The sequence below is a fragment of the Epinephelus moara genome, chromosome 16 (assembly GCF_006386435.1).
Source record: "Epinephelus moara isolate mb chromosome 16, YSFRI_EMoa_1.0, whole genome shotgun sequence".
In the NCBI taxonomy this organism is placed as follows: Eukaryota; Metazoa; Chordata; class Actinopteri; order Perciformes; family Serranidae; genus Epinephelus; species Epinephelus moara.
The window spans coordinates 7,360,308-7,374,699 of record NC_065521.1 but is presented as its reverse complement, the minus strand read 5'-3'; the positions used below and the strand labels follow the sequence as shown (position 1 = coordinate 7,374,699).

The window sequence follows — 14,392 nt, the reverse complement described above, 5'->3', positions numbered from 1 at the left end:
TGTCGTGGGACCAACTAGACGAAACACTGGTGAAAGGAGGTTCTCACCCGATGACCCCAAAGACATGTTAGTTATCACTGCTCACTGGTCTGTATAGTTAAGCCTTGCCATAATAGCTTATCATAGGGCTTAGGAGGTTATTCACTGAGTGCTGATCCTTTCTCTAGAGCACAAACTTCTTGTGTTTATTTGAATTAATATGAGAGTGGAAGGATAGTGTGCTGTCAAGGATGACACCCAGACTCTTAACCTGAGGGCAGGGGGAAACGGAGGAGCTGTCAATTTGGAGGGAGAAAATGATGACAGCGCCTACTGAAAAGCAGGCTACAGCGTACAATGCAATAGCTTCCCTTACTGAGTGCGCAAGGATGCTGCACAGGTTACTACTTCAACTTTGAAGCACAACATAGTGGGTCACGTTATGAAATAACCTGTAAGTTTTGTGGGCACTGTATCCTGTGGTGTGTCTGTGTGTTTGCCAGCTGGTAGGTTGCTCACCTGACTGCTGCAGCTCCGCTGTTATTTCCTTCCATGCTTCGCCCTTCTTTACGCGATCATGGTAAGAGCTGGAAGACATATCATACAGGCAAGGCTTCTGCTACCACAACTCCACAAGGTTTTCCTCTTTGCTGGAACCCCACACATTTGTTATAGCACGTTTTGCCTCCATGGCGAGCTGCTATCAGTTTGTTGGTTTGGGTTTAGCACCAGTGCTGCATTTCATGCTGCATTTATATTTTTTGCTGTTATATTTGTCTCTATGTCTAACCATTCACACAGTGAGATGTTCCATCCATACTTCTGGGGGGGTGTTTTTGTGTTCCCTCACCAGCAGTTTGTGGAGTTTAAGTTGGGGGGTGGATAATTGATCAGTCAATCTGATCAGAGCTGATCACATTGAGGAGCAGCTGTTTGTTAGTGAAGGCTAACTTAAGACCCAGTACAATGAACAGATGTTTCACTTTCACTGCGCCGGGCATTCTACTTCTGACCAGAGTACACGCACAACGAATAACCGAGTGCAGCTCTGTGCCCAAGTTTGCCAACCACTGCTCTAGCCTATAGCGCCTCCCTGTCACAGCATCAAAGATTCATTAAATGTGTTGTAATTACAGGTTTAAGTTCAATGCCTTGGAGCTGAACAGGAAAATACTGGAGAGCGCAGAGTGCCTGAAGAAGCCAGCAGTGAAGGAACCTACTGTACCTGAAGGCTTTGAGCTTCAAATTGAAAAACGGCTCCATGAGAGACAGACCACTAAGAAGTCCCAGGAAGGTGAAGAGAAGCCAAACATGTTTAAAGCTCAACCTCTGCCCCAAAAGATCCTGGAAGGAGTGGTGGTGAGTTGAAATCCTGTGAGACTTTAAGGTTATTGCCATATGAATGCAGTACCAAGAGGATTTCCTCCTGTCAACAGGGTTTGCCAGAGAAGAAGGTTCTGCATCCAACTGTGCCAGAGTCTCCAGCTTTTGCCCTTAAGAAGAGGGTCCGTGTGGAGCCTAAATTTGAGGACGTATGGGCACATCTCTTCTGTTTGTTTTTTGTTTTAGTTTTCTTTCCTTGACTTTTGTTAAATCTAAAGTAACCTAACCCTCTTTGTTTTTTTTGGTCAGGTAAAACAGCCCTCAACATTCAAGGCCCCACCAGTGCCTCATTTTGGCCTCCCCTTCCAGCCCAAGCTACCAGAAAACCGCCATGTGGAAGTCTGTCCTTTCTCCTTTGAAGAGAGGGAACAAGAGAGGAGGGCACTGAAAGAGAAGAAGCTGGAAGAGATGCGAAATGAAGAGGTGGAGTTCCACTGCCAGAAACTGTGTCCTCAGACCTCCTGAATAAAGACCTAATCATTAAACACTCCTCTTTGAAACTTTTCCAGGTACCACAGTTCAAGGCCCAGCCACTGCCAGACTTCGATGCCTTGGTCCTCCCTGAGAAGAAGAAGATGGAGCCCACAAAGCCCGAGCCCTTTAGACTGCTCCTGGATGAACGGGGAGCTGTGAGGAGCACACGCTGGGAACAGATGGTACGACACAATCTGTCAGTTTTTCCTCTCAATCAACTCTGCCTTGAAATCCAAACCTGACCCCTGTGTCTTGCAGACAAAAGATGAGCAGAAACTGGAAGAAGCAGCGGCATTTAAAGCCAGGCCCAACACTGTCACTCATAAAGAGCCTTTTCTGCCCAAAAAAGAGCGCCGGGCTCCAGTGGGTAAGTCAGTTAACATGCAGAGCTTCACCACAGATCACTGACCCTAACCTGACTTTGCTTACACCTGTAACATCTGTACTCATCCTTTTACCATGGCCATGGAAAATGAACATTTCTGTCCGGCCGACACGTTGGTCTGTTCAAGGAAGAAAGAACTGGAGGACACCGATCAGTTTACAGCCTTTCAGAGTCTTTGAATCTGCGGAAACAGTGGTGTTGAACTGTAGGTCTGTTTGCACTATGAAAGGCTGCAAATTAATCAGTGTGCCGAAGTCCTTTATCCTCCCTTGGAAATTCTGTCCTTGAGCTGAGATGCACCTGATTTGGCCACGTACTTTAAGAGTGAAGCAAGAGTGCTTCAGCTTTCTGCTCTGAGGCTAAAGCATAAACTCTGTGTGTTCCTGTTGCCTTCACAATTTGTCTGGTACTAAGGAATTCATTCTTTGACAGTTGTGGAGGCCTTCGAGCTGTCGACAGAGCGACGGGCCCGGGAGCGGCAAGAGTTCGAGCGGCTGGCCAGTGAGAAGGAGGCTTTCCGGATGCTGATGGAGGAAGAGATGAGACGAGAGCAGGAGCAAAGACAGAAGGAGGAGATTGCCAGGCTGCGTCAAGAGCAGGTCACTGCAAAACAGTGTATTTGGAATATTCATGACATGCATTACTGAGAAAACTCATTCAGTATTACAGTGGTCATTGAGCTGTATTTTTATACAGTATTGATAGATAATGGGATTGGTTCTGTAATGTTAAAGGGCTGCTAAAGGCAGAGTTATAGTTGTGCGTCACCTCTATGCAGAGCCTATGCACATGGCTTATGCCATTATGAGCATTTATACGTGTGCAGTGGTGTTTGTCACTCTGCAGTTACACCCTCAAAACACTAAATGGCAGTGGGGTTTCTGAGAAGTGCTGTAAAGTTGAGTTGATTCAAAACACATTAAATATGGCTTAATAGTGACAATTTCAAACACAATGCACATATCGGCTTAATTATAACTCCAAGATTCACAGACCAAACACTTATCTTTTGCTGGACACATTTTCCTCACAAAAACAACATGCTAATGTTATTAGCACAAACCTATGGCATTTTACATTGTATAAAGATTTCATCTACTCATATGAAGCTAGGGACAACAGCAACATTTAAAAAAGTTAACGTAAAAAAAAAAAATTGTCTCCCTGACAACTCACAAGGTTCACTGACCAAACAACTGTCTTATACTAAACATGTTTTCCAAACAAATACAACATGCTAACACTCTAGCTAAAGTCTACGGCATTTTACAATGTATGAATGAGTGGTGATTTCCTCTACTCATATGAAGCCAGGATAAATCACATACAAGACTTACAATGCTATTTTGTAGGGACTTTATTGTCTTCAATTTATTGTTTTATCTGTGAAATAAAAGTAAATAAAAGCCTCGTTTCCACTGAGGGAAATGATGTTCAGTTTACAAAATAGACAGGAGATTTGTGTCACCACGACATGTTACATTTCTGTACTTCCATGTATGCAGCTCCAGCCTGATTTAAAAAGTGCAGTCTGTCTGATATAAGTTTTCTTCACCTCTGCAGGTTCACGTTGCTCAGCCCATCAGACAATACAAGCCTGTGGCAGTGAAGAAGAGTGAAGTTCCTCTCACTGTCCCCCAGTCACCGAACTTCTCTGACCGCTTCCGCTTGTGATTAGCCTGCCTCGCTTCACTCTCTGTATATTTTTTAACTTCAGTGTGTTTCATCTTTCTCAAATGAAATGTTACATCTTTGCCATTGTTAGTTAGTTAGTAGAATACTGGCTATAAAGTTGTAAATCAATGTGTATTTGAAATGACAGAAGCTGTTTTTTACTCTCTGTTCCATGTTGAGTTCTAGATCATAACCATGTTCTGTATGTGCTCCGTTTTAACAGACAAAACACTTTTGGGTTCAGTGTCTTGCCCACACTTGTTGAACCATCAAACCACCCCATGGGTTCCCTCCCTTTCTTTCTTTCTTTCTTTTTTTTTTTTTTAATATAACTTCTTTAAAATAAAGGTTGTAAAATATTACCGATGTTATTGACATCTCATTTGAAACTGACAGAACTTAACTTTACGGTAATATTCTAATGGTGGTAAAACACCTGAATTTGAGCTTTAAATCTGGAGCCTTGTGTGCTGCTGTGCTACATCCTTACTGCTGATTTATTACATAGAAACTTAACAGCTCATCCATCTGTGATAATTTTGTTTGGGAATATGCAAGAATGGATTACAGAGAAGGAATTTCCCAGGAGCCCCATTCTCTTAAGGGTGCCCAGATGGCTCCAGGTCCATATTGTGGTTATTGATTGAAAATCTTTTTTTTTTTTTTAATACAATATGCACTGCTACAACGCTAAATGTTGTGCTATAAAACAACTCCTGTGATCTTGCATAATTTTGAGGCCCTGTTTTTTAGCTTCTTGGTCATTATTTTTAATGTGTGTGCGTGCATATGCTTGTATAGTTTTTAGTATGTATTACACTCATATTGTGCACTTAAGTTAATTTGTGCTTGCACAAGTTACCTGTCTATACACAAAGCAGAGTGGGAGAAATGGGATCATCCAACTCTAATTCAGCTGCTGAAATCTGTACTACCAAATGAAAATTAGAATAAGATCTCTAAGGCATGTCCTGCAATAATAACCAATCTTGGCCCTTACGTGCTCTACCAAAAAACACCTGGAAATATGGTGTGGAAAATAATGCAGATACTAGAAAAGTGCAGTGAGTAGAGTGCAAATCAACGTCAGGCAAGCAAGAAGCTACCCACACTGATCTTGGCCACTCCTGACAATTCTTAAAATTTTAGCAGACGCAGCACGTTTCAGAGGCATCCCAGAAATGCATGCCTTGTCTATTTTTGATGGAGCGGCAGTGCTTTGCGCAGAGCAGAGTTGCTTACAGGCACCCTATGTGTACTATAGATAAAATATACACTGTTCAAAGAAAACTAGGGGAACACTTAATTCACACATTCAAGCAGACTGTGTCCTGGGGGATCTCCCAGATCTGGATCAGGGCATTGGTAAGCTTGCATAATGTCCCATAGGTGCTCAATTGGATTTAGGTCAGGGGAATGAGAGGGCCAGTCAATGGTATCAAGGCCTTCATCATCCAGGAACTGCCTACACACTCTGGCCACATGAAGCTGGGCATTGTCCCGCACCAGGAGGAACCCAGGGCCCACTGCACCAGCATAAGGTCTGACAATCACTCTGAGGATTTTGTCCTGATACCAGCAGCAGTCAGGGTATCATTGGCTATGACATGGAGGTCTATGTGACCCTCCAAGGATATGCCTACCCATACCCCCACTGACCCACCGCCAAACCGGTCATGCTGGATGATGTTACAGGCAGCATAACTTTCACCACAGCGATGCCAGTTGACCTGAATGGTGCTGGGCTGTTTTCAGACAGTTGGTCAGAAACATGCACACCAGTAGCCTGCTGGAGGTCACTTTGTAGGGCTCTGGCAGTGCTCCTCCTGTTCCTCCTTGCGGAGAGGAGCAGATACCGGTCCTGCTGCTGGGTTGATGCCCTTCTACGGCCCTGTCCAGCTCTCCTTGTGTAACAGCCGGTCTCCTGACATCTCCTACATGCTCTTGAGACTGTGCTTGGAGACACTGCAAACCTTCTTGTGACCATACGTATGTATGTGCCATCCTGGAGGAGCTGGACTGCCTGTACAACCTGATGCAGGTACCCCCGCATGCTACAAGTAGTGACAAGGACACTAGTAGAGCACAAAACTAGAGAAGAATCAGTCAGGAAGGGTAAGGAGAGAGCAACGGTCTGTGGCCACCACATGCAAAACCATTCCCTTTTTGGGTGGTTGTCTTGCGTTTGCCTCTCCATTGCACCTGTTGTCACTTTTATTTGCACCAAAGCAGGTGAAAATGATTCACAATCACTTGTGCTTCCTAAATGATATCCCCGAAGTAAACTGGCTTGACGTTATACTGTAACCATTAAGTGTTCCCTTCATTGTCTTAGCAGTGTAATTATGAGATTTGTGGGGTTTTGTTTTTTTTTAAATATTTTATTTTGATTTTTCAATTATAACACAAATCGCATAAACAAACAAACACTCATACATTACTAACATCACAAAAGTAAGTTGGACAATAAGATAAAATAAATTAAGACAAAACTAAATAAACAATAGTTACTGTGTGTATAAAACAGACAGAAACGGGGAAAAAGAAAGAGGAAAAAAAATAAAATAAATAAAGTTGAGAGATACATTAGCTTTAACCACAAAACATTTTTATACAATACTTGTGTGGAGGAAATAGACTACAAACAAATAATTCAATCATGTACGATGGGAGATTCTCTACATAGTTCATAAAAGGTTGCCATATTTTATAAAATACATTAATCCTGTTTCTTAAAGAATAGGTTATCTTTTCTAGAGGTATGCATCTATTTACTTCTGAGAGCCACAGTGCAATTGGCACCGGGAGATCTGACTTCCATTTCACTGCAACACATTTTTTGGCAATTGTCAGTTCCATTTCACTGCAACACATTTTTTGGCAATTGTCAGTTAAATTTCAGCAAGCTTAATGGAGTAGCTGCATTTAAGATTAGAATGTACGAAGTTTCCCAAGAGGCATACCTCAGGGTCCATTGGAAAATTGACTCCATTAATTGCAGATAGAACATCACAAATCCCTTGCCAGAATCTCTGTAATTTGCTACACTGCCAGGTAGAGTGAAAGAAGGTGCCTTCCACTTGACCACATCTGAAGCATAGGGGTGAAACATTGGAATTAAACTTATGTAGCTTAGAAGGACTAAGATAAGTCTGGTGTAAATAGTTCAACTGAATTAATCTATATCTTGAATTTAATGTACATGTGACACCATTGTTACATAGATCTTTCCACAATCCTGGATCAATTTCTTTGCCTAAGTCCCTCTCCCACCTAAGCCTAAATCTTTCCGATTCAGGTACTAGTAAAAAAGACTAGAGATTTGTGTATTTTTGATAACTAAAACAGCCACAAATCTTTGATCTGTTATTCATAACTATGAATTTCATATTTAGGCTACAGCTCCTGGAAAAAAAGGAGCTGACAACAACAACTAAAGTAGGTCCTACAATATGGAATTCAAAACCTTCTATGATTAAAAACTGTTCCTCTGCTCCACTGCTGAAGTCCAGGCTTAAATATACTTTGCTAGGTGAATAACTTTGTGCTTTTTGTTACTGTCATTTTGTGTTTGCTGTTTTATCTTGATTTGTTTTGATTATTATTAATGTTAGTATTATCATTATTATTATTATTGTTATCTCAATGTTATGAAATTTGTTTGGATGTTTTTCATTTTCACTTTGCTTTAGGCTCTTGTGTTGAATTGGTGATGTACTGTATTTAAGGAGTTGAGGCCCTTGAATTGGTGATGTACTGTATTTAAGGAGTTGAGGCCCCATATAGGCCCATCTGGGTCTCTTGCCTCTGCTCAGCACCTTTATTTTGTGATGGCCATTTTTTTTTTTTTTTTCTATTGTCTTGTGCAATGGTGCGAAATAAACAAATAAAATAAAAAAATAAATAGACAAAAAAGAACCCATTTAAGTATATAGCCTACTTACTAAGTTACTTTTGTAAGTACAATATTAAGGAAAAAAGGACTAAACTTGTTCCCCTACTGGCAGGTTCAGAGCAGTGAGGAGTCAGCAGTCAGTGACGGTGTAAAACAGGTTTTTCAGCAATTGTGAATCACCACAAGAGGTCCTTGAGGCCACAGTTCTTAACTGACTAACTAATTTTTATACTGATTGGTCCAGTAGTTTGTGAGATTAGCTGCAGACAGACAGATACACAAAATCACGCACACACATGACTGAACTCATGATCCCCTCCAGGCTTATGGCTGTCTCTTCAGTCCAATGAAAACTGCTTGCCTGGCACACAGGCACACACACACGCAGTGGTGTAAGGAAGTCATGATGGGCCCCAGCACATGCTATCGTGCATGTATTTTTCTGACACAAACAGAAACTTGACATTGGACAACAACAATGTACATGTTATCCAGCTGACCAAAAGCTGGATAAAAAATTTTTTTTTTAAAAAAAAACCATTTAATTAAACAATTTTATAGGTTATTTATAGATTTTATAGCTCATGCAGAAAAAGCATATACTTTTGTTTCAGATCGCTACTCAAATACTGTATCACTTATAAAATCCTACTTCTCACCTTCAAGGCCATCAACAGCCTTGCCCCTCAGTATCTTGCTGAGCTCCTTCACATTAACATACCCAGCCGTACTCTCACATCCTCCTCCTCCATTCAACTCACCATCCCGAGAGCCTTCAGCTGCTCGGCCCCCCGCCTCTGGAACTCTCTACCGCAGGACATAAAACACTCAGACTCCATCACCTCCTTCAAATCCCACCTCAAAACTCACCTTTTCAGACAGGCATACTCCCTTTAATCTGGACTGGAACGACCTCACTGTTGCACTTTACTGCTGTTTTATGTATTGCGTTATGTATTGCATTTTTTTTTACTGTTTTATTGATTGTTGTCTTTTGTACAGTGACCTTGAGTGTCCTGAAAGGCACCTATAAATAAAATGTATTATTATTTATTATTACTGGCTATTAGAAAAAAATGAAAATAACAAAATAAACAATGACACCGATGGGTTTGCGTTTTTGAGGACATAAATAGCAAATGGCACCAATTGTGTCGTAGCCCTTGACCCTAAGAACTCAGGGCCTTATCCTGACCAATAAATCAGGTTTCCAGTATGAATCACTCAGCGATTAGGGTTAACTAGTCCATACCCATTGAGTACAGCATACCATACCAGGACTTAGTCATAGCAAATATTAGAAAAAAACAACAACATTCGGCCACAGGGGGAGCCACAGCGATCGGTCGCATTTTAGCCATTTTTAAGCATTTTTCTGTTGTTATAGCGCCACCCAGTTGCCAATTAGAGTGAAATTTCTGCAGTCACCTTGAGGCATCCTGTTCTACATATCTACCAAGTTTAGTAAAAATCGATATGGCGGTTAGGCCTAGATAAAAAATGAGCTCTCTAGCGCCCCCATTTTGTTTGATGGGGTCAATAATGGAGGGGTCCCCTCAGATTATGTGTGGTCATATGCCTACAAAGTTGCGTGGTGATCGGTGAAACCCTTGAGATGTTATACACCTTTATGTGATGAGCCACGCCCTCCGCAATATTCATTACCTTATAGAAGCTCAGTTTTAGTAAGTTTTCCAACTTTTGCCAAGAGGGAACTTTAGATATTGGTCCCTAGATTATGTTCACCGAGTTGAGATTGATTTTAAGTGTTTTTCAAGATATTTAAAATGGCGGAAAATCTATATAACCGGAAGTTATGGGTCCTTGAGGCAAATGTGTTCCTCATGAGGAGAGGCATCTCTGTGCAAAGTTTCATGTCTCTACGACATACGGGGCATGAGATATGCCCATTCAAAGTTTGCAATTTCAATCGGTTGCTATAGCGCCCCCCTTTGGCCAATTGATGTAATTCGCATCCTTCCATGACCCTCTACCACTGTGCCAAATTCTACATGGATTGACCAAGTCAGTGAGGAGAAAAACGTGGAACAGTCACACCCACAGACACAGTTTTCGTCATTACATAGTAAGATATAGTAAGATTCCATCATGCCTCTGGCCCACCTGGGCAATATGAATGAGCAAACCACGTTCTAGATCTGGCAACTGTCAGTCAGTCACAGTTTAAAGTTTATTTATTCTGACAGAGCTGATATGAACAGGAGTAAAGTAAGCTTTTGTGATGGGCTATAATTTTGCTGCACTGAGACAGTTGAAGCCATAAAAAGAATGAATACAGTTGTTGTGAATAGGTGATAGAAAGGAGACTCTGCTGTCACACACAAATCACATAAACACAAATTAGGTAAATGACATACAGAATGAAAATACAAAGGAAACTGTTGCTGAGGTAGCTATGGAACACACCTACAGTGTTATTTACTTAAGCCCTTTGCTCCTCTCGGGAACATAGGCCATTAACGTCCATTTCACTCGGTTGTTGGTGGTTCCCTGTAGATCTTCCTGGCTGAGTTCAGTCCTGGACATTGCTGTCTGGACACCTCTTCTCAAGCTGACCTCTTTTCCTAGTTCCTTTTGGGTTCCATTTCAGGGCTTGTAGGGTGATGTTTGTGGGGTCCTGTTTTGTTCTTTTCCACAGGTCTACATTGCTTACTTTGTCTCTCCACCAGATGTTAAGTACTACGCCTACAGTGTCATATCAATGAATCCAGTCATTACGCAGCTAATATGTTGATAAAACAACAATTCAGAATAGCTGTGACCACATACACGCCTGCATGCACACGTTCATGCACACACACACACACACACACACACACACGCACAAACACANACACACACACACACACACACACACACACACACACACACACACAAACTCACTACACTTGTCAGTACTACAAAAGGTCCCCAAAGGTTGGGGAAATTTTTGTGGACCAACCACCTGACTGGCTGAGCAAACTATAGAGCTGCTGGTTGTAGCTGAAAAACTAATGGGTTTGAGAACAGAGGCTAAAAAGTCACCAAAGGATGTGACGCAAAACCACAAAATCCAATCACACAATCTATGTATAATTTATTCAGTTTTCCCTTTCCTTTGTACACTTCTGTACAGCCTTTGCTTTAACCCAGCAGCATCTGTGTTCCTAAGACAGAATACGAACATGCATGGTGTTATCGTACAAAGCACATCGTCATTTAGAGAAAAAAAGACTTTTCTGGGCTTTGGAAAAGTCTCAGCAAGAGGCCACTGGGAAAAACTGAGACGGCCCTGTATCCAGTTCTAAATAATCCATTCATGGTCTGTTCACCCTCTGCCTTCGACAGACTTCCGGTGGCCTGACATGCCGGGCTAATAACAAACAGTTATCTAATATGGGGCGTGTTTGATACAAAGACTGAGGAGCACTGCTGAGGCAATTTTAGAAAAAAACCAAGATGGCTGTAACTGATGTGGAACGCTTGTTGAAGCAGCTATTGTGTCAGTGTTAAACATTAATTATTCATGTCATCAAACTGCAACTTATTTTGACTTGTTTAAAACCATTAATTAAACAATTTGCAATTTTATTTTCAGCCTGTAACCTAACTAGGTGATAACTGTTAAACATAACATAACCATAGTCTCAAAATTCTGTCTCACAGTTTGTGTGTTATGACCATTATTTAGACATCGACAGACCAAATCATAAATAAGAATTAGTCTGGAACTTCTCAGTTCTTTTTTCAATTTAAAAGGGACCTGACGGGGTTCCTACACATCTTTATGGACAAAACTGCAAAACTTTTTCATGACTTTTCAAGGACCCATGATATTTTTTTTCTTGCCCTAGTTGCTCAGCAGGTTGAAGCATATCGGATTCAAACTCTATTTAGATATAATCTCAGCTAGCTGGCAAACATGAAGGGGGAGAGAGAACATAAAGGAAAATCATAGACTGTAGAAATGGTGAACATAGCCACCGTGACGTTACCCATTGGTTTGTGTATGTGGACTGCCGTTTTGAAACCTTGAGTTTGGCAGGTAAACTTTAGAGATAAGTATTAAAGTAATCGGAGTGATGTTAGCCAATTTCATAAATGTCCACATTTACATGTTACACCACAAATAAAAAGAAAATGTATTGATTAATGTGTAGTATTCTCCCTGCTAAACAGAGTAATGTTACAGTTTAACGTTTAGTGAGTGTGTGTTGATATTAACGTTATTTGGTCAAAGGAGCTATATGTAAGAAATCTAAAGCAAATAGTCATAAAATCCTCCTAATATGTCACAGAGACTAAGGAATAATGTTCATATAACATACTGATCTCACTGACAACAATAGTACGGCCAGAATATTCGCATTTAAAAAACATTTTTACAGTCCGCAAATCATGTTTATGTTTTGAATTTGTGTTTTGGCCTGTTGCGCCACCCACCGCCGTCTACCAGTCACGCAGTCAGTAGAGTCTCAGCATCAGTTACAGTTACGACTGAGCTACAGCAGCACAGCAGCCAGCATTAGCAGTGTCCCGGTACATAGCATTAGCAGCCGGCTTCTCCTCAGCTGTATCCTGGCAGCAGCGTTAACAGCAGAGAAGCCGGACTTGCTCGAATAGTCCGCTGGAAAACCGAAGATCAAGGACGCGGCGACGCAGCCCTGCCACGGCAGCCGCCCGTGGGCAAACAAATCAGTCTCCAGTGTGCCACTGTCCAGCAACCTCGAATCTGTCGGGGAGGGGGGGCGGACACGACTCGCTGCAGTATTTTGAATTTGAGTGCAGTAACCGTTTTGGCCACATTCTTACATACAGCGCCTTTAAGGTCAGTGTTTGAAGGCTATTTTTTGCATGCAGGTCCTGTTCATTTCATTGTTGATGACAATCGTCAAAAACATCTTTTGGAATGAATTTTTCTTTCTCTTTCAGAAAAGGTAAAAACACTGAGTGCTTCATCTTTTCATGTTCACCCACACAAAGCCACAGAAGTGAGTAATAGTTACTTTTCTATTACTGTTTAGTGTAAAACAATACAGCAGACTTTTTTGTTTTACATCTAAACTGAGGGAATAGCGTATTTTCAGATAATTGTGTAATCTAATACATGTTGTTTCTTCTGTTATTTTGTTTATTTATTCTCAGTGGCCTATGATATGATATATTCCTCACTATTACAATTTTTTTTTCTCCATCCAGCCACTGACTGGATCACTGGAGACTAGACCTGCACCACCTCCACCTGCAGCATCCAGACATGTAGATCATCTTCACTGACACCACGCAGAGATGCAGGTGGAATGCTACTGCCAGTCCGGGAAGGATGGACAAGGCCCGCAGGTTTGTGTTATGGCTACATGTGTTCATTCATTAGGTGGCAGCTTTGTACATCACCCTCACACAAGGCTTGACATTCCTGGGCTATTAGTGAATGATGCAGTTTATTTCACCACGAGAGGAAATGCTGTTTTTTTAAACAGTTTAAGTGAGTCCATTAAAGCCCAACTGCAGCAACAGTGAAATGTTTATGTCCAACAGTTTGTTCTCTGTTGAAGTTGAGCCTTGAAGGGTTTTTATTTTTAGCTCAGAACATAGCCCTCAGTCAGACCTTATGTGATGTGTGTTATTTTTGTTTTTATATATTATTATTTTTATTCTTAATTCAACACTTGTGGCCATAACACTATTCAGTTACCAGCTCTGCTCTTCCTCGTTCCCATTACACTCTCCTGTTCCCTTTTGTCTTATCCTCTTGTCCACCCAGTCTTACCACCCCGTGGTCTTTGACACTCTGCCCCTGTGCTGGTCACAACTGTAACAAATGATAACTACTTTAAAACATTAGAGTTCAGAGTTGATATAATTTATTGTTTTCAATCATTAGGTATGTTAATATCAGTGTGCTGTTCCAAGATCATCACTTACTTAGAGAGATGTTGTTAATGGGACAAATTTACATTCAAACACTGCCAGGTTGCCTTATTGTCTCTTTCATGGCGACCAAAGTAAACAAATTATCTGTTAACATAAAAAGACTTCAGATTCGGAACAGCTACTTCGCCCAAACTGTGAGCCTGATACACACACAAGGACTTATAATGAATAATGGTTCCTGTACATTTCACACCTTACCTCCATTTTGTAGGGACTGCTGCAATAGCTTTTTCACTGACTGTTGCACTATCCTCACTTTAATTGTAAAAAGGCAGCTTTTATTCCTTCACTCATACCAGGATTTGGACTTCACTCAATGAGTGAAGAGACTAGTGCACCAAGCACTGTAAACTATACATGAAGTATTATTTTTATATTGTGGTTTCTCATGTCAACCAGCTCTACTGTAATTTATACTTGTTACTAAACTTACAGTATGTTGCCATGGAAATTCAACTACCTCTTTTCATTTTGCAAACTTGTCTTGTAACAGTAAAGTTCACTTTTTCCTTGATCCACAGCTGTACTGTCACATTATTTAATTAATCCCTTTCATCACATTGTTTTATATATCTTCCTGTTATTGTTGATTTATTTTATTTTATTTGTTTATTTATCAGGGACAATGCATAGCTATTAATGAACAGTGAACTGTAAATATACCGGAA

At 41.0% G+C, this 14,392-nt stretch overlaps 1 protein-coding gene across 1 annotated transcript in view; it reads left to right on the top strand.

Moving 5' to 3' along the window:
* Positions 1-4,599, top strand: part of tpx2 (TPX2 microtubule nucleation factor) — a 16,789-nt gene extending 12,190 nt beyond the window's left edge. Inside the window, exons 11-17 of the mRNA XM_050064651.1 lie at positions 1,116-1,338; positions 1,416-1,511; positions 1,612-1,785; positions 1,872-2,018; positions 2,095-2,203; positions 2,654-2,820; positions 3,785-4,599. Of these exons, the coding sequence (XP_049920608.1) occupies positions 1,116-1,338; positions 1,416-1,511; positions 1,612-1,785; positions 1,872-2,018; positions 2,095-2,203; positions 2,654-2,820; positions 3,785-3,895 (1,027 nt within the window). The 3' untranslated portion in view covers positions 3,896-4,599. The remainder of the gene's footprint in view (positions 1-1,115; positions 1,339-1,415; positions 1,512-1,611; positions 1,786-1,871; positions 2,019-2,094; positions 2,204-2,653; positions 2,821-3,784) is intronic.
* Positions 4,600-14,392: the final 9,793 nt, after the last annotated feature.